Source organism: Populus nigra, chromosome 19 (genome assembly GCF_951802175.1).
Source record: "Populus nigra chromosome 19, ddPopNigr1.1, whole genome shotgun sequence".
Lineage (NCBI taxonomy): Eukaryota > Viridiplantae > Streptophyta > Magnoliopsida > Malpighiales > Salicaceae > Populus > Populus nigra.
Genome location: NC_084870.1, coordinates 12,285,997 through 12,307,007, shown reverse-complemented (window position 1 = coordinate 12,307,007; position 21,011 = coordinate 12,285,997). Strand labels below are relative to the sequence as shown.

Sequence of the window (21,011 nt, the reverse complement as noted above, 5' to 3'; positions counted from 1 at the left end):
AGCATTGGCTTAGTGTTCAAGGGCTCAGCATATCCAGGTTCAAATCCCTTCTCTCCAAAGTATAAAAAAATATTCCATAAATCATAATTGCAGAGCTACAATTCTTGCACTATTCTATTTAAATGTTTTTCAGTAAAATCAAACAAGAAAAAAGGCTACAAAAATTCATAAAGAAGCTTTGATTGCACTTGGTGCTCTACAAAACACAAGGAATTTATGCCTGTACTAGCCAAACCTAAAGAAAATAGAAAGTCTGCTTTATTTTCCCATAATAATCATAGAAGCAAAACTAATTAAAATTTTTTTTTCCTGCATCTAGCTGGCGAACTATATCCCAATGGGTAGCACCATGTTAGAAATAACAATAGGACTCTTCACCTTATGATTGTTTGAGTCAATCCATTCTAGTGAAGCTGACAAAACAAGAGTATCCTCCATTGGTGGACCTTGAACCTTCACCTTGAAAAATTTCTTTTCATTAACCTTATTGAAGACCATTGTATCAGGAGTTACAGTGGCCTTGACATCCATTGGTGCCTTCACCACTGCCTTGTAGGTAGATTTTTCAGGTCCTACGTTTGTTACTGTCCGTATGAAAGCAGCTGTGGTGCTAGAGTGAGGATTTTCAACCTGAACATTCATGGATGGATAGTTTAAAGCATCATGGCCACCAAAGGGAGAAATACTCGAACAGTTTGTATTTTGATCTCCTGTGACAATGCTTAGTATTGTTCCAGAGTAGCTCGCCTTGCACAGGAAACGGATATAATCTATTTCTGACAAGTCATAGATCAATCCTGGATCCAATGCCTTTGTTGGGTCAATTTGGCCCGCGCCAGAGCCCCATTCAGCAAACAAATCCCCGATTTTTATTTCGGATGCTGAAACAAGTAGAGAAAGTATAATAAGTAAACTGTTTTCTTTGAAAAATTCCTTGCTGGCCATCCATATTTGAACAACCAATGTTTGCAATACTAATATACTGAACAGCCAAGATTACAAGTCCAGATAAGACTGAAGAGGAGACATGATTAGGAGACTAACCAGTGGTCATGAGGGCGGATTTGATTGCAGCAGGAGACCACTCTGGATGGAATGTCTTGATGTAAGCAGCGGCGCCAGTTGCATGAGGGCAAGGCATTGAAGTCCCGGATATTATGTTGTACACTTCAACCCGGTTGTCGATGGGTTCACCGGTCACAGTAACAAGTTTAGAATAAGCAGCTAGGATGTCAATCCCAGGTGCAACAATATCTGGCTAATAACTTCACAAGCTACAAGTTATGAATTTGGCAGCATTAATGATGCGAAGACTACATCACCAGCAAGATTTTGGTCCATTCTACAGTCATTTTTTTTATATATATATACCTTCAAAATGGTGGGAGAAACCAGGTTGGGCCCTCTAGATGAAAAGGAAGCCACAAATGGAGCAGAAACGTTGACAGTTTTTGATTTGGATATGACAGCATAAGGGTTCCTGCATTGTAAGCGAACCAAATCAAGAAAATAATTACACTGAGCGTTCATGTTTTTTGGTGTAGATTTTCAAAAGAAATGTAGAAAATGAGAGTTATATATAAACATACTTGGTTGTGTTGATGTATTTATCGATCTTAGCTCCACGTTCACTGTTAACAATTGCTGCAGGCAGTACCAAGGTAAATCCTGTGTCTAGAGAATCATCGGAGGCTACAATCATCCCAACACCACCCATTTATGTCAGAATCTGATCCTCCTTTACATAGCACGATCTTTCCCTTGACCTTGTTTTTGTCCAAAGTCTCAACAAAACAATACCTGCGTTACTGGATTCATTATTATATGTGCTAAAACTGTAGGTTAATATATCTTTGATGGTGTCCAATACTCAACAAGATGCATCATGCCCTTACCCCGCGGCATCTGGCATCTGCACACTATCGTTCCATGCTTGTTCTGCGCTGGTAAGAGGGTACATTCTTGCTTTTGGTGTGAAGGTGTTGACAGAAATTCCCTATTATTGCAGCCAATCATATCAGTAATACAATCGATTGACATTCAAAAAATTGACGGAAACATAAGGAAATTAATGTCGAGCCACGTTTATTTATCATCTTGTAGTATATGTTTATCAGTGCCAAATTGAAATAGAAATCATCATGTGATAATCTAGAGAGACTTCCAGAAGTCTTTATGCTATTTCCAATGGTAAGAGTTGTCCTGAACTACCTATCCATGCCACTAGCACCAACAGTTAAAATCCAAGGAGCCACATTTCCTACTGAAGCTAAAGCTTGCCCTTCATTCCCTGCCGCACAACTAGTCAGGATCCCTTTCTTCATTGCAAGAAATGATCCGATCGCAATCGCATCGTTGAAGTAATCTGAAACTGGCCCACCGACTGATAATGATATCATATCAGCACCATCCTGGATAGCATCGTCAAATGCAGCCATTATGTCCATGTCACTACACCCATCTTCATAGCATACTTTGTAGATTGCAAGCCGATATGACGGAACTCCACCACGAGCAGTGCCTTGGCCCAGGCCATACAGGCTTGCGCCCTCAACCGAGATGCCAGCTACTGTGGAGGAAGTATGAGTGCCATGGCCTTCGTCATCAACTGGGGTGTTTCCATCAGGACGTCTGTTTTCTAAGTCGTATGACCTCGCGCCTATTACCTTGCTGTAGGCAGGCATCAGAGTGTCAAAAATACAGGGAAATTATTCATCGGAAAAGATTAAAAAGGAGAGATTGGTTGTTCACATAGGATTTTCAAAGAAAGTTATATCTGATCTCTAGCTTATGTTTGTTTGTTGAGAAAATAGAACTGACATCGAGACTAATCGGCCCTTTGTCGACAGAAATGGGACAGAATCTAGGCATGGAAGGGGCAAATTTTGCTTTTTATCTGTCTCATGGTGTGCACCGAATCCAACATGCCAAATGCTACCTAAATCTTGGTGATATTGATGCCTCTATTTCAGATTAGTAATTAAAATATTAATGAAGATGCAAAAATCTACTTGTTGCAGCCAGTGAAGTTGCTTCCTTTTTGGCAAGCACCCTTCCATGATGATGGAGGTGGCCCAAAACCTTTGTCATCAAAGCTTGGGGCATCAATATAAACTCCTGAGGATAATCACCATAAGTTACTTCCGTCTAGTACCAACTAAAAGGGAAAGATCAGACGTACAACCAAGTATAAAAAGAAAACATCATACCTGTGTCTAAGACACCAACAACAATGCTACTCTCCACTTGAGGTTTTCTTTCTACTGAAAGAGGCATTCCTATAAAATCCCATGATCTTGTGGTGAGAAGCTTTCTCTTGGTACTTAAAAACACTGAGACCACGTTTTTATCCCCTGTAAATTACCAAAAAAAAAGTGTGTGTGTATATATATATATATATATATTAATAAATAAATCTTCACAGAAGTTAATTTATTTCATTACAAATTTTATAGTTTCAAGACGTTTTAATCTCTCAGCTTCCTCTGGCAATAGATGCGCTGCGAATGCATCAAAACTCTTTCCATAGCTGTGTATTCTAAACCGTCGAGCTACATCCTCGCTGAAAAGAACAAGAACAAGGTGAAATACATAAAAACATATGTACATATTTTTTTACGAAAAAGATATTCTCAGCTCAACTGCCTCACTTACTCTCCAAGAGCTGATGAGAGAAAACCATGATGACGATCAGCAGTAGAAATGTGGTGAGTCTTAGGTGCATTTCCCATGTAGACAATGTAAGCCTAGTGATCAAAACCAACAAAATTTCTTATTGTTAGCGATAATAAATAATCCAAGTACTTTAAATATTGAAAAAAATCCAGATACAACCTTTCTTTCCTTGTCATTGGACCCATGACTCAATGACAATGTAGCTAAAAGCAAGACACTGAAGATAAAAATTGTTTGTTTCTCCATTGTTTGTGCGTAGTTGTGTCTTCTTTCTTGCTATTTATGCATGGAACAAGGTTATAATTTAGTTTTCTGTTCGAGATCTTTAAGGCTTAGAATCTTTGATAATTCCTCACTGGTGGTTAAGATGTTACAGCAGAAAATTATCATTCAAAGCTTTGACTGTAAAGCATACGCATACTCCGGTTTGGACTAGCCGATTCAGCAGAGCCTAATGATTTAACAATAGGAATTAAAATTATTAATTAGTTCTTATATTTTAATGGCAACAACACAATTGCAAGAACAGAGCTCTACCAACAACTGAGTTGTGTCCTCCGAGCCAAGTGGAGCTTGGCTACTGTGACGAAGTTACAATTATAACACTACTAATTAATCGAAGTAGAAACGGATCACTATTAACTGTGATTAAAACCCAACTAGAAAGAAATGGTTTATGGGCCAGGCCCTAATATGGGTTGGGCTTTCTGAAAATGGTGCAGTAATTAAAGCCCTGAAGGTTCTAACTCGGCTTTTTTCATGGATGTCTATATTTAAGTATGCTTGGGCTTGAGACTGGACATCCTTTTTCTTTTTCTTTTTTTCCCCCCACATCATGGGACCGTATAAAAGTTGAATTTATCCCAATTTTGATACGATAAATCCAACCATTCATGCACTATTTTGACTAAAAAAAATAAAGTTATTAAGAATTAAATCCCATATTTTCTCTACTCTCTTCGCAACAAAAAAAAAAAATATATAGCTCTAAAAATACAATTAAAAGAAAAATATTCAATATTCTTTCACAAAAATATATAGGTCTAAATTTATTTTTTTACGATCAATTTTTTTAGAGTTGATGATAAGAGTATTTTAGTATCAATCTAAACATTAATCAAGACTAAATTTTTCTTCAAATGATCTTAAAGGCACACCCATAAACGATTTTGGAATACTACTCGATGATAGTGAAGATCAAACCATGTTTCTAATTAAGCATGTTTCTCTCTACATGATGGTTTCTAATTAAGCATTAACAACATTCACACACTAAGACTATAGATATTTTGATTTTTCAGTTTTCCTAGCCATGATAATGGTTTACTATATATGTGCAGGGAAGTGAATGAGGAGTGTGCGAAGTATACGAGGGAGGTGACAGATAAACTCTTCACAGCCCTCTCTTTAGGGTTAGGGCTTGAAGGCCATGCATTGAAAGAAGGTGCCGGTGGTGAAGAAATCGAATACATGCTCAAAATAAATTACTATCCGCCATGCCCACGTCCTGACCTCACACTGGGGGTAGCGGCCCATATTGATCTATCTGTTCTCACCATTCTTGTGCCTAATGAGGTCCCTGGATTGCAGATCTTCAAGGACGGGAATTGGTTTGCAGCTAAGCACATTCCTAATTAATGCCTTGATCATTCACATTGGCGATCAAATTGAGGTCATTTTCTTGGTCCTTAATTTATCTATTTTTCCAGTCAATTTTCTCTCAATTTTTCTTGCATTACATTTTGCCCTTTTTACTTGTTTAGTTTTATGGGACAATTTGACATTTTTTATATAATTTCTTCTTTCTTTTACAATTCAGATATTTATAAACCAAATAATATTCAATCTTGAACGGATCAGGAGGACATAAATACTAGCTCAACTACAAGTTCATTGACAATATTAGATCAGCAATTTGCCAATTAATCAATATTAATTTAGCCAATTTATTGGATTTTATTTTAAACCTTAATTTAATGAAATAATAAACAAATTAAAAGTGTTGAGAGTAGTTTAGTTTGACCATGTATTCCTCACAGAAACGGCTGCCTTAATAGCAACTTATTACTCACAACGAGTTGACATTTAGAGGAGTAATTACTAATTAACGAAGCTGTTCTTTACTTAAGAGTAGTAATTACTAATTAATGAAGCTGATATTTACTTAAGAGTAGTTCATTTATGAAAAAAGAGAGACATCGGCACCAAGCGCGTACGTGGCATACCTAACATGGCTATGTTCGTATTGTTTAGAAACATATTTATAAATATTTTTTTATTTGATCGGTGTAAAATGATGATTCAGTGATGGTTCAGTGATAAGAACTTGAAATTAAAAAGTTTATTTTTTTTATAATTTCAGGTTTGAGTTCTGTAGTTACTTATATGATAACCATTGAAGATTTACATGATTATTAACTTCAGGACCTGTAAAATTAATTGAAGTATGTATAAGCTGGCTCAGACACCTACATTAAACTAAAAAAAAATAAAAGTTGACCGTGCCATAAATTTCTAACATAAAGCTTAATTTTCCTTTTAATTTGTTGCTAGAACACGTCAATTCATCAGATTTCTCGAAGCTGGAAGTTGTCAAGCTAAAATATTAGATTTACCGCGTTTTACACAAAGGTATATATATATATATATATATATATATATGTATGGCACACAACACGACAGCAATAGAGACAGCTGTTCATAGAAATCAAAGAAGCCGGATTATTTTGGAGAGAGAAAAAATCTTAAAGAAAAATATCACGGGGTCCTAAAATCCCCAATTAAAAAAAGAGTATTTACTTATAAAACGGCAATTAATTACACGAACTGCAGTCAAACTTCACTGCATTTTATAAAAACTACTTTTGTTTTTTAAAAAATATTAAATCAATTTTTTTTTAGTATTTTCTGATGGGGTTTAATGTGCTAATATTAAAAAAATAAAAAAATTATTTTAATATATTTTTAAATGAAAATTTATTTTTAAAACACTTTATACCTCAATTCCAAACATTCCACAATTAAATTAATGTATTAATTTGACATCAGCTGTGGTTTGACATTAATTCTTATATTAAAATAAATCATAGGCCTGGATTATCTCATTGTTTTGACCAGGTCATATTAACTAGTTATTGTTTATGGGCCATCTGTTGTCTGGTGATCATAGGAAGAGATTCCATGTTAGGCTAGCTGGGACAAGAAGGCAGCAGCTAGGTGCCAAGCAATATTTTACAAATTGTTTTTGGTATTCTTGCAATTCAGATGACATGTTTAATCTCCATGTTTTACATAAGTAGCTGTAATATTATCCAACTGACCTACCAGCAGCAAGCTGGCTGCCTGCTAGAAATCACCTTCAACATGTATCGAGAACAAAAAGGAATCTAAGACCGTGCGTGAATGAAGGCGTAGCCACTGTATAATGTCCTCTGTAGGAAGGGAATGTCAAGATTGACACCACTACTAGCTATATATAACCTTGTGAAAGAAATGGTCGAGATGCTAGCTTGAAACCTGGCCCTTCAACTCCTCGCAAGGTGATCTTGGATTAGCTAGGTTGTTCTTGTGAGTGACCGTATATTTCTCAAGTTTTGACGAGCATGGGGGGTGGTGAATTGGAATGTCGACATGCTAATTTACATGCCTTGGCATGTTTGGATATTTGGGTAGAATTTCTTTCTTTCCAAGAGCTAACATCATAGCTCTTTAACTTGGTAGATTGATATATGGAATCTAGAATTGGGAGTATGATGCAAGACGAGTGTTTATTTTAATTGAATAAAATGATTGATGTAATCTAGTTTTTAATGACGGAGTTGATCCAATTAATCAAGCCAACACTAAAAAAAACAAGAATAAAATAATTTTGTTTTAATAAAAATAATAATTGATATAGATTAATCTGATAAACTATAAATTGAGTTCTGATAAACTATAAATTGAGTTTCCACCATGTACGTACATGGTGGTCCTCGACCTTGAACGCGATGTTTCCTGTTACTGCAAACATGTTACAGTTCCCACACAACAATTGTTGATAATGTCAGCATTTTGCTATCCAAATTCTCAAGTAGCCACTCGAAAAAAAGGTAGCTGTCAATGTCTTGGACTGCTTTTCAGTAGCGCCAGATGCGTAGTTAACATGATCCTGCCATGGCCATCTGCGAGTTTTGGGAAAGCATGAACTTACAATGATGGTACGCTTGAGAAACTCAATAAAGCGCAAGGATTATTTTGTTGATTTCTCCTCTCCTCTATCACGTCTCCTTTCAATCCTTTTCCATGCTGGAATCACATTAGAACCCTTTCAATTCAGTCGGGTGTTATCAACGTTAATCGATCATTCACCAAATAAAAGATCGGATGATTTACTTTCTTGGAGGCTGTTCAGGGCGTGGATTATCCCCTCCATCCTCGGATGTCAATGCCTTCCATGTCGGCTGTACCAGGAGGAGAAATTTCTTAGTCTCCAGTAATAATTAATGATATCTCTTTGCGTGTTTTTTTAAAATAAATATGAATAAAAAAAGGGATTGATATATTTTTATTATTTTTAATGGGTTAGATTTTATTTTTTTTATTGTTTTTTCTCTTCTTCAAAAGAATCCATGGAATAACTATCAGGATATTATTTTATAAGTGCATTGTTCCATAGATATTATAAAATCCTCGATTCTAGAATGAATTAGCTTGAAATCCCAGGGTGATGAAATTACCACTGTTGGATATGGATACGCGCGCGCGTGTATAATAAAATCAGCTAGAAAAAAAAGTAATAACATTTTTTGTTTTATGTCTATTGTTTCCTGGTAGTTTCAGTGGAGGCACATGTTTTTTTTGTTCAGGAATTAACAAGCCAAGAAAACGCCTCGATCCAATTAAGGCCCAATACATGAATTACACGAATCACGTGTAGCCCGGTCTAAGAACATCAACATGGACATTGTCGACGAAAGTGTGCGCGTGTTGTTTAACGGTCCAAAACATATAGCGACTCTGCCTTCGCGCTCCAAAAAATTAATCTTTACTTTATAAAATTTTATAACAAGGGTAGATTAGTCTATTCTTATCGGATAGGAGAGTTTTAATTATTATTTATTTTCCGAGTGTAAGATCTCGTTTAAAAATATTATATTTTTCAGAACGTGTATTCTTCTAGATGTTGGTTTGATTCAATCATTTAAAAAGCCTGTTCTGTTTCTTAACCTTTTGGATTTAAATTCCAGTATCCACACATAAAAAATATATGTATTTATTATTGAATTAGAAAAATAAACAATAAAAAAATTACTCCATGTCAAAGTACAACACCGAAGTAGATTAAGAGTATGTTTGGTATTGCAATAGCGATTGTGGTTGTGGTTTGAAAAAAATTGTTTTATAAAAAGTACTTTTAATTATGGTTAGTTTGAAAAAATAGGTGTTTGGTTAAACTGTTGTTGAAATTGAGGTTGAACAAAAAGTAGTTTAATGTGTTTGGTTAATAATGCTTTTGAAGTTGAGGTTATAAAATAATTTTAAAAAATATATATTAATATTGATGATTTTTAATTTAAATATTATGAATTTAACTATTGCTATTACATCATGAAATAAATCATATTTAATATAAAATATTTTTTATTATTCTATAAAACCATATACAATTCCATTACGTACAAAATACATTCGACAAGAACTACAGTTTCCATAATTGTTTTAGCGTATAATAAAATTAGATAAAATATTATCAATTATAAAATTCATTCTAAACTAATTTTTTTTAAAAATATCAAAAAAATTAAAAAAAAACACAGTACATGTGAACAGTACAAAAAATTACACTATTCATGTTAATGAACAGTGTAATTACATTAACAGTGCAAGAAAAGCAGCCTTCAGCTGCTTCTTTTTTAATCTCTATTTCAAACATAAAAATTGATGGGTCCATGAACAATAATCAATGATTTTTTCTTTATCAAATACTTAGCTCCTGTTTTACTTTAAACACAATTTTTAACATGTAAACAAACAGTCTCTACAAATCGAATCAAACTCGGATTAACTGATTAATTTTTATTTATTTTTAATTTAAACTGGTCCAGACCTCACATGGATCAGGTTTCATGAAGCCCGTCGGGCCTTGCGGGCTTACAGCTAGAGATCAGAGTTTTGGCATGAGATAGATTTAACAAGGATAGCACTGGAGTACTTACCAAAAAAAAAGGATAGCACTGGAGTGGACAGCAGCTAATGGTGACTTCAGCATGAACGTTCTCAAGCTGAAAACAAGGCGTCCGTAATTTGTGTGGTCCCCCAACTTTTACACTCGGTCTAAATTCTAGATGATTGAAATGTTGCCTTTTGCGTTTTGTGGAAACCGTTGGTTGTTTGTCTGGCGCGTATATGTTTCTAGCACATGTAAAACGTGGGAAACATGTGGAGAAACAAATGGCACGTCAATTCAACTTTTTTTTTTCTTCATATAAGTGTACTTTTGATTGTTTTTTAAAATATTTTTTATATTAAAATAATATTTTTTTAATAATTTTAAAATCATGGCGGCGTTTAGAAGCGCTACATGTCTTATAAGATTGATGGTTACCTTCCAATTACTTTTGTCATTGTCAACAAAAGGAGAAAAGAAGCATAGTGATATCTCTCCCGCATAGAATTTTCTTTGGGATGGAATTTTCAAACCCGTGTTTTTGAGAGCAAGATTGCAATTCCAAAACATTATCTTGAAAAAATCCCTAAACAATCATAAACCAACTATTTTTATGCTTATAAACCAACTATTTTTTCTAGCTAGTGCAGATTAACTAAAATATACACAGTATTGCTATATTGTAAGGTGCAATCCATTGTCTAGCTAAGCAAAAATAAATCTTAATTATGATGTTTAAATTGTATATTTACAGCATAGGATCGAGAAAGATAGTTAGATTGAAGTGTACTGCTAAGCAGATATATTTACAGCATAGGACCGAGAAAGATAGTTAGATTTAAGTGTACTGCTAAGCAGATTAACTAAAATATTATTTATTTATTTTTTTATATATTGGAAGTATCTAATGATTATACCTTTAGCATCACAAAGTTTTCTGTCAAGTCACCGCGGAAAAAAGAATCTGCTCGCTATAAAACGAAGGAAAAACATTTATGGGTGATTGCGTTAGTTAGTTTTTGCAGTAAAACTTGCTGCAAACTTCAATTTTCAAGAAAAAACTCCTTCCTGGCTCGGGTTCTGCATATTCTTGCGTGTTAAAACAATTAGTCTTTAATTTCATGAATATAAAAAATAGAGATTTTGAAACTTTCAAATGAAACGTTTTTAAAATAAGAATTTAATTCCCTCCAAACCAATAACCTGTAGGAATCTTTCACTACCGTCGATCAATGAGCAATGAATTAGATTATCATGTCCCATTAAAGAAAGATTTTAGTCCCTCGACACTATAAAAAGCAGCAAAAACATACTTTTATATTGCTTTTGATTTTTTGAAATTCGGGTTGTATCACGTTCCCATATAATCTCTAAGTATTTTTTAAACTTCACTGACATTCTATACCATTTTGGGTTAAAATGGTTATTTAATATTTCATTATATATGAAACAAAAAAATATATTATAATGGATACATATAATTAAGTAGTACTAACCGTGTATTGTTATATACTATCATATTTATTATTATCTTAATTTATTTATTAGCTATTATTTTTATAAATATTTATTTATTTGTCACAAGATCTACTAATTCATGGATTACAAGCCTCCTTTTTAATTCTTCCCATCCCTAATTGGCAGAACCAGCAGCCATTGGGATGCTTCGAAACTTCACATGTATGCACGCTTCATGTGGGCCTGGGGGAGGGCACTTGCATATCCCTTTGAACTATCAAAAATCAATCTGCCATGTAGCCCAGATTCCTTGAACCACTTGTAGGTAGGGTTAAATGAAAGGTTAGACGTGGCTCTCAATTGGAAATTGGAACCATGCAAAGGAAGTTTTTTCATTAAAATCAATAGCTTCGAAACTTGGTCCAAAACGAAACAAAACATAAAGACAAAGGAGGTTTTAGTTTGTCTTAACGTGATCCACCATTCTTGAATATGTACCAGACATGCCCTCCTGCCGACGTAGAAAATCTTGCTGCATAAAGTGATCAATTAAGTAAGTAAAGTACTAAATCTTAATCTTGAAGATGGAAAAAACACGAAAGATTCAAGGCACCAGAGCTATGTTAGGTCTCTGAAATTTTCTTCTATTGCAATGCATTACATATTGAGTATTGACTGTGCCGGAATCTTGACAGTAGACAAAAGGAGATATTGTCTCTTGCACGAGGTGTTGTCTATAATTGCGTGTTAAAATTTTACTTCTATAATTACTGTCTATAATCAGACAATCTAGGGATTAAATTTAAGCATGCTAAATTTTTTACAGGAGGATTGGGCGTGCTGAAGCGAATGCGAGGGCATTGCTAAATTTTATACAGGAGGATTGGGGGTGCTAAATTGTAGGTTTTTTTTTAATGAATGCATCAATTTAGATATAAATAATATGTTTAAAAAACAATAAAAAAGAAATTTAGAATCGGTATGTGAAATCTTAAATATTATTGTTAAAGTGAAAGGAAATGTTTGATGAGTATACTGAGAAATTGGCTAGTAGAAATTATTTTGTTTTGCCATGAAAATTGAGAAAAATATTTTATAAAAAACACCCCAACTCATAATTTCTCTATCAACATAATCATCTGGCCACTCCAATCACAACTATAATTTTAAAAGTTGTTTAAAAATATAATAATTATTATTTTTTAAAATATTTTCTTATTCATAAATACAATTATATTTTTATTTTTTAAAATTTATTTTTAACAATATCAGCACATCAAAATATTTAAAAATAATTTAAAACATTAAAAAATTTAACTATTAAAAGGCAAAAATAAACAGAATAATCATATTATTTTATTTACTTTTAATGGCACATGTATGTAGGCCCCGTTTGTTTGCAGGAAAGTAGTTTCCTTTTGGAAAGTGAATTTCTGAGAAAGTGAATTCCAGGAAAGTATTTTCCGATATTTGGTAGTGTAATGGAAAATAAGTTGGAAAACACTTTCCAGTGTTTGGTTATGTTATGGAAAATGAGCTGGAAAATAACTTATTAATGTTTTATTTTTTCAAGTTTATTAAAATAATGAGGAACAAATCTTACAAATTAAAAAGTTGAATGAGAATGAAATTGAAAAAAAAATATAATTTCATAAATTATCTCAAATAAAATAAATAATAATCAAAATAATAGAGATCAAATCTAAAAAATTAAAAAAAATAAAAGGTGAAGAAATTAAAATAATAATAATTAACATTTCATAAATTATTTCAAATAAAATAAGTAAAAATCAAAAGAATGAGGATCAAATTTGATAGATAAAAAATTTCAATAAAAAAATGATAAGGAAAAAGCAAATAGCAATTATAAAAATAAGGACCAAAATTAATATAAAAATTAAATTTTAAGAGAAGAAATTGAAAAATAAATATTCAAAACAAATTATATATAGCAATCAAAAGTTTGAGGATCAAATTTGATATAATCAGCAAATAATGACATTTCTAAATTTTTCACAATTTCCGGAAAGTGTTTTTCGCCCAAATTTTTCAGGAAAACACTTTCCTGAAAACCAAGCCAAATTTTCCTTTGACTGGAAAGTGTTTTCCGTTGACTAACTTTTTCAATGGCAAACAAACACATGAAAGTTTGGAAAGTGGTTTCCCGGAAACCACTTTCTGGAAAACAAACACAACCAAAAGAGAAAACACTTTTCTAGAAATCAAACCAAGTTTTTCTTTGACTGGAAAGTGTTTTTCGTTGACCAAAAAGTGTTTCTGTTGACCAGAAAGTGTTTTTCGTTGACCGGAAAATGTTTTCCGTTGACCAACTTTTCTAGTAATAAATAAATACAGAAATGTTTGGAAAGTAGTTTTTTAAAAAATAAATTTCAGGAAACAAACATGACCGTAATCTTGGTCTTGGCTATTAATTAATATAATATAGCTAAAAAACTACGGCTGAACACTGAGATAACAAAATTGTATACTGCCACTATCTGAGAAAACTACAAATCAAGATTTCTCCAAAACGAGGGACTGGGAAGATGGAAAAAATGAAAGGGTGTCCACTTTTCTAATAAATACAATCCGAATTGATTTTTGGGCCAGATACATGCCTCGATCGTTGCAAGATTTTCAATTGCTGAGGTACAGCTATGAGCTAGCAGCGATCTTTTTTAATGTTTGAAAATTTAATTCAACGGCAGATTTTTATTAAACGTGCCTTCCCTTGCAAGCGCATGCAAGCAGCTAGCCTGTGTTGGGCGCATGGCCAGGTCAGAGAAACGTGTTCTTAATTGTTTTGAAGTGCTAATAGTCTTCTCACAGCACTGAATGGGTGGTCAAATTGGCAAGAATGTTAGAACTCGCTCTTCATACAAGAAATCAGAAGATTGATCCCTTCTCTCTGCTACGGCCTAAAGCACCGGAATAATTTATATATATATATATATATATATATATATATTAATTACTGATTTAATGTTATTATTAGTGTGTGAGTAGTGATTACAGGTGTCAAACAGTGACGCCAAGATAATAAAAAATTCGATCTTCCGATAAATTCACTGTACCCTTACAAAGGACCACTTGACCATGAAGAAAGATCAAAAACAGAGACGTTTAATGGATTTTTTTTTCCTTTTTATAACTTTTCTCGATCACGCTCTTAATTTCATATTAAATATTGGTCAAACTTTGAAGCTCCGTTTGCCACGATTACAGTGTTCTAAGAAGTAAGAGCCCTTTACTCCATCTTTACGTAATCAATCAATTAAGATAATTCTTTTTGGGATTGAGAGAGAAAATAACAACCACCCAACCACTACTCGAAATCCATGATGAAAATTATTCAAAACCCGAAACTACCCCTGCCAACCAGCCTTGAACAGCACATAAGCCAGGGACGGTTTTGGGAGCGCACTGTAACGGTTTTCTGAGAAAGCGTTCAAGATAAACAATAAATCAAACGGTCAAACATCAACGTTTTTTTGTATGTTCTGTTAATAAAACTGAAAAACATTTCATCGCTAGCACGATTGTATTCCTAAATATTAGAGCTGTCTTCTTCAAAATACCAAAATCTTAAAAAAAAACCCTCTCCTTAAATATTAAAATTGTTTTGATAACATGAAAATATGGAATATAGAAGCAATCAACTGGCGGTTCCGCACACAATCCAACCGACATGAGAAGAAAAAAGAAATTCTCCATACCAAGAAAAAAGAAAAGGCACAAGACAACTGCCAAAAACAGGGGGAAAAAAGAAAAAAAATAACAATAGAGAGCACGTGGTTGAATGTCCTTTCCCTCAACAGGACATGTCGAGTACACAGCGCTCTTTAGCGCACGTGTTATTCATGCAAATTGATGCCACAACTTTCTATACCTTTGATTTGATTGATGGACTTTGGAGCTTTCTATATTTTCCAAGGCCTCAACAGCTTAACTATGGCTAGCTAGCAAAAAGTCACAACTGGATAGGATATCAATTAGCAAGCAGCAGGTTAGCGACCCACCTTTTCATTTTCAAGATAGACAACAGTGGAAGCCTTGCTACATATACCGCCCTTCCATTTCATTTGCCCTACAGCATTCAGCTCTTGCCTTCCTATACTCCTTTGAGAACACGCTCTCTTTGTTTTTCCTGGTTTCTTGAATGGATCTTGTAGCTGCTTTTAGTTTTATTTTCTTTGGTTTTACCATCTTGTTCTCTTTGTTTTCTTTCTTGATATATGTTTTGAGGCTGAAACCATGGTGTAATTGTGATGTTTGCAAGACCTATCTTTCTTCAAGCTGGACCAAAGATTTTGCTAATCTTTGTGATTGGTACACTCACCTTCTTAGAAAATCAAAAACTGGTACTATTCATGTCCATGTTCTTGGCAACATCATCACTGCTAATCCTGAAAATGTTGAGCACATGCTCAAGACGAAATTTGAGAACTACCCAAAAGGGAAACCTTTCTCTGCACTCTTGGGTGATCTTTTGGGTAGAGGTATTTTTAATGTTGATGGTGATCATTGGAAGTTTCAGAGGAAAATGGCAAGCTTGGAATTAGGGAGTGTTTCCATAAGAATGCATGCTTTTGATCTCATAATGTCTGAGATTCGTAGCAGGCTACTTCCTCTCTTGTCATCAGTTGCTGATGAACAACGAGTTTTGGATTTGCAAGATGTGTTCAGAAGATTTTCTTTTGATAACATTTGCAAATTCTCATTTGGGTTAGACCCCGGATGCCTCGAGTTATCTTTGCCTGCTTGTAAATTTGCTGCAGCTTTTGATACCGCATCAAAGTTATCTGCTGAGCGAGCCCTAGCGCCATCACCAATAGTCTGGAAGATCAAGAGGCTACTAAGCATAGGCTCAGAAAAGGAACTTAAAGAAGCAATCAAGAAGGTGAATGAGTTAGCTGAGGGAATGATAAATGAAAGGCGAAAAGCAGGCTTCTCTAAGAACAATGATTTGCTATCAAGATTCATGACGTCCATAACTGATGAGAAGTATCTCCGAGACATTGTTGTAAGCTTTCTCTTAGCCGGTCGCGACACTGTTGCTTCAGGCCTAACCAGTTTCTTCTGGCTATTATCACAACGTCCAGAAGTGGAGTCAGCAATTCGAGCGGAGACAGAAAAGGTCATGGGGTTGAATCAAGACCTTCCTAGCTTTCAAGAAATGCGTGAAATGCATTGCCTAAATGCTGCAGTTCATGAAAGTTTGAGACTGTACCCCCCAGTACAATTCGATTCTAAGTTTTCTCAAGAGGATGATATACTTCCTGACGGTACATTTGTGCCTAAAGGGACTAGAGTAACATATCATCAATATGCAATGGGTCGAATGGAGCAGATTTGGGGACCGGATTGTCTCGAATTCAAGCCTGAAAGATGGTTAAAGAATGGAGTTTTTGTGCCCGCAAATCCTTTTAAGTATACTGTTTTCCATGCTGGGGTTAGGATTTGCTTAGGCAAGGAAATGGCCCTAGTGGAGATGAAAGCTGTTGCTCTTGCTATAATCCGAGGGTTTAACACCCGGGTTGTGGATCCGAATCAAGTACCAAGATTCAGCCCGGGTCTTACAGCCACCGTTAGAGGTGGCTTACCGGTTGTGGTTCAAGAAAGGGAAGCCTGAAAACACATCAGCTGCCTAACAATTTTAGGACATGCATGTAGGGCATGCCCTTAGAGGTTATTGGCAGACAGATGATTTTAATGGGTCAAATAGGCGCATGTGCCCTTGTGGTGGCTATTGGTCAGTGCACATGACCTTGAAATGCTGTACATATTAGCTTAATTGGATGTTCTCTTTTCTTCTTTCTTTCGTTCTTTCTTTATGCAAGTATATATGGAATGTTATGTCTCCTCTCCTTTTTAACTAGTCTATGGTACTTTTCCTCTGCTATTGTTTGTCTGAAGTAACAATCTAATTAGACCAATTTATGTGACTCCTCATAAATAAACTGACACACTCCTCCCTCTGCAACCTTTCCCAATGAGTTCAAGAAACTGTCAACTGCTATCTGTACTCTTTTTTATCCCCTGAAGAGATAGATTATCCAATTCCAAGCATTGCCACACGATGAAGCTAGCTCCTCTTGACTGGAAGCGAAAGGAGAATTAAGGCTTCAATATATAATTGCTCGTAAAACCATGGATAAGGTGGTTGATACCGCCCCATGATTTACAATTTTTAATATCAGATTCTCGAGGCCAAAGCATATTTACATGCTTAATTTTGGCCTCGTCTAACATGTTCCAAGCACTTGAGTGGTTGAGGAGTATATATCGTATCCATAAACTTCGTCCATTGATGCTCTGAGAGTTGTGGTTACTTTACGTAACCATAATGCAGTATTTGTTATTCTTTAATTAATGGAATCCGACGTGGGGAATCACTAAATTGATTCTTGTTTTTAATTTAATTAGATTGAAGTGTACTGCTTGGAATTTTTTATCTTCGTTTTTGAGAAAGGGTTCTGCTTCGATCTTTATTCTTTTGGAAAGGGTTCATTTACTCGCATATTTAATTATCTGGACACTAACCGGCGACATCCAGCGCATTATTTTTTTAAAAAATGTGTCTAACATTTAATTATTTATATTATTATTAAATTTGACTCTAGAAAGGTATGAAAAGATCATTTGTGAATTAATTTAATTAAAAACCCGTGTTGAATGAACTTGTCCACTTAATGATTTTTTATTTATAAAAAACAATAATTTCTTTTTTTTTTTATTAATATAGATTAATTTACTTAACTCAGGATTCTTGATATATTTACCATCAAGTAATTAAGGTGATGTATATATAATCAGTTGCATTAATTTCCAAGTTTTTCTTTCATTTTGTAAGCATTTTACTCTTAAAAGCCCGTTATTTGCCTCAATTTCTTCAAAGCCATGCCACTCAACAATTTCTGTCATTGGTTTTGTAGTATAGTTTAGCTTTATTGTATATCTGTGAATTTAAGACACGCGCATGCAGACAGCCTCAGGTTTTCTCTGAAGAAAAATGACAGATAAATTATACATACGCAGCCTAAGTAATTAAGTATTGAATTTGTGTTTGTGTTACAGTATGTCGTGTCATATCCAATCTGTACATTCATCTGAAGACAACTTGAACCATTTTGTTCTGGAAATATCCTCTCATTTATACAAAGGAAGTTAATAAGAAGTAAGCTCACCACACAAGAAATCCATGCCTGTATATAGCCAATTCAGGTAGTCAGTAAAAAAATATATTTGAACTTCAATAAATTCAACAGAGATTTGGACGTTGTCCTAATATTTTGATAGGTGTCATGTAATACGACTGTTAATTTGTCAAATTCTCAGCCTCGTGAAAGAATTAATTAAATTTAGTAACACAGACGAGAGGTTAATTCCATGAACACCAAACAAACAAAGAAAAAGAAAATGGACGTTGAAGGACATTAATTGAAAATAAATTAATAGAGAAAACTTGTCAATATTGAAGGTAATCCCCTTGTGAAGGTTTCCTTTATGGAATCATTTGTTTTTTTTACGTATTTTCCATATATATATATATATATATATATATATAGGAAAAACTTGAAATTTAAGGTAACCTTTCGTTAGGGAAGGTATATAGCTAGCCCATTAATCAATTAATGATGATGAAAATATGCCCCCCCCCCTCTTAATTATCGATGGAAAAAGGGGTAAATGACCAATTAACAAATTAATTAAGGAACTATAACTGTCACAGATAGGTTTCTGGCCTTGCTTATCCTGCAGCATTAAGCTATAAATAAATTAAAGACAGTAGAGATAGAAAAAGATTTAACCAAAAGAACCTGGAACTTAGGAAACTAAATATATATATATCAATTTAGTTTCTAATTGCCGGCTATTGCTTCTCATGTGTGGAGCGCTTAAAGTGCACGCCTAGTCACCATTGTCGTGTTTTGGAGCTCAGGCATCTTGCATGTTAAGTGTCATAGCCATTGCTATGAAAAGCATGGACCACACTCATTCCAGGTGCTAGCTACCTTATTAATTACCCAATTGAAGTTAGGGTCACCACCTCCTTTTTAAAAAAAAATTATTACAATTCCTTGAGTGGTCCTAGCTCGTACTCTAAAAGAAATTGGATAATCGAAAAGGAGATTAAAGTGATCCAAGCCATGCTTGCTCTTCACATGATATTAATTGGATTTAAACAAAGAAAATGACTTCTTGTCTTTAACGTATACATCATGCGCGTTAAATCATAGCCAAGAAGACAATAAAAATGTAACACCAGTTCCTTATAGGCGCATCAAAAGGATATAAATCTCAATGTAGAAAAAGCAACCAAGTACTTGCTTTAAGTCTATGGTGTCCGAAATAAGATTGTAATTGGAAAACTTAAGTATCATAATATATTTTAATTTGTTTACATTAACATTACAAATGTAATGGGTAATCTATGACATAAGGAATCAAGTTAACTCATGATCATTTATATATTTTTCATATCTAGAAGCACACACTGCCCTTTAATTTTGAGCTCTTCACTTCGTACTAATTGAAGGAATATCCCAGCTATATATTTGCCCAGAACGTTTTCAAGATGACTCGCACTTTCCACAAATACAAGCTCTTTTCGTATCTGTCTTTTTATAGCAGTTGAGATTTACTCAAAGAGAACTAGATTACCAATACATCAATGATAATCTAGCTAGTTGGTAGGGAAAGAGAATTATGAACAAGAGAGAAAGAAAAATAGAAGAATAAAAGGCAAGAAAACAAGAGCAGAGCCAGCATTAAGTAGACCAGAGTAGAATGTTTTCGGAACCTTTTACCAGATCATTCCCATTGTAGGTGAAATTAGAATGTTTTTGGGAACCTTTTATCAGATCATTCCCACTGTAGGTGAAATTAGAATCCATATTTCTTAGTTAAAGTGCTAGCCTATACAGAATAAGATAAAAGATGGGAGTTCTTTCAATTCGTTTTTGTTTTCCATTGTTTCTTTCAGTAGGTAGTACAAGCATGCTAGCTAGACGGTATAGGACTTGGGTAATTAATAGGGAGGGGAATTAATGGAATTAAACGTTGCTTTTACCTGTTATTTGAAGATCTCTTTTGTGCCCTTCGTTTCTAGCATGGCTTCAATTAGTCTCTTAGCTGCACAAAGTTGTATTCATCAGGATTGTCTTCAGTAGATAACTGGAAAGGATAACAGGAATATCAAATATCAATATCCCTTGTCATTTGTTTTGTGGTCCTTTGATGACAAAAATAGGACTTGAAGGAAATAAGATTTTATTAAATCTTTGTGTAAAAGGATAGTAAAACCATGGCAATTTAAGGGCAATTTAAACGGGAAGAAAGTTTTTTTTTTTTTTTTGATAATCATCGAGAATATATTGAGAAGGTCATAAAGCCAATAGCCAATAAAAAAATACAAGGGATATGAAAAAAAAAGAAAAAAATTGATCTACTACAGTAAACAATAAAAAGACTATCTAAAATTTCTTATTACACCACAATTTGATGTCATCAAAAGATCTTAAGAGGTCATTTCCTGTATAAGTGAAGTTTGAATCCTGAGTATGCAACTAAATAACAACCCGATGAAAGATGGTGGAGAAACAATCAAACAAGTTTATAGCTCCCTCCTCAAAAACAAATTTGTTCCTCAACAACCAAATACCCCAAATAGTACTACTTGAAATTAGTTTCCAAGCTGATCTTTGGAATTTGTCAAGTGTTCTCGGTA

At 34.1% G+C, this 21,011-nt stretch overlaps 1 protein-coding gene and 1 pseudogene across 1 annotated transcript; one reads left to right on the top strand and one right to left on the bottom strand.

The window, feature by feature from the left end:
- Positions 1 to 164: 164 nt before the first annotated feature.
- Positions 165 to 9,368, bottom strand: LOC133680498 (subtilisin-like protease SBT4.15; annotated as a pseudogene).
- A 5,852-nt stretch (positions 9,369 to 15,220) lies between these two features.
- On the top strand, positions 15,221 to 17,159 carry LOC133679860 (cytochrome P450 94C1-like). Its single transcript, XM_062102576.1, has one exon. It carries the CDS (start codon positions 15,441 to 15,443, stop codon positions 16,911 to 16,913), a length of 1,473 nt encoding a protein of 490 aa, XP_061958560.1. The 5' UTR covers positions 15,221 to 15,440; the 3' UTR covers positions 16,914 to 17,159.
- The last annotated feature ends 3,852 nt before the right edge of the window (positions 17,160 to 21,011 follow it).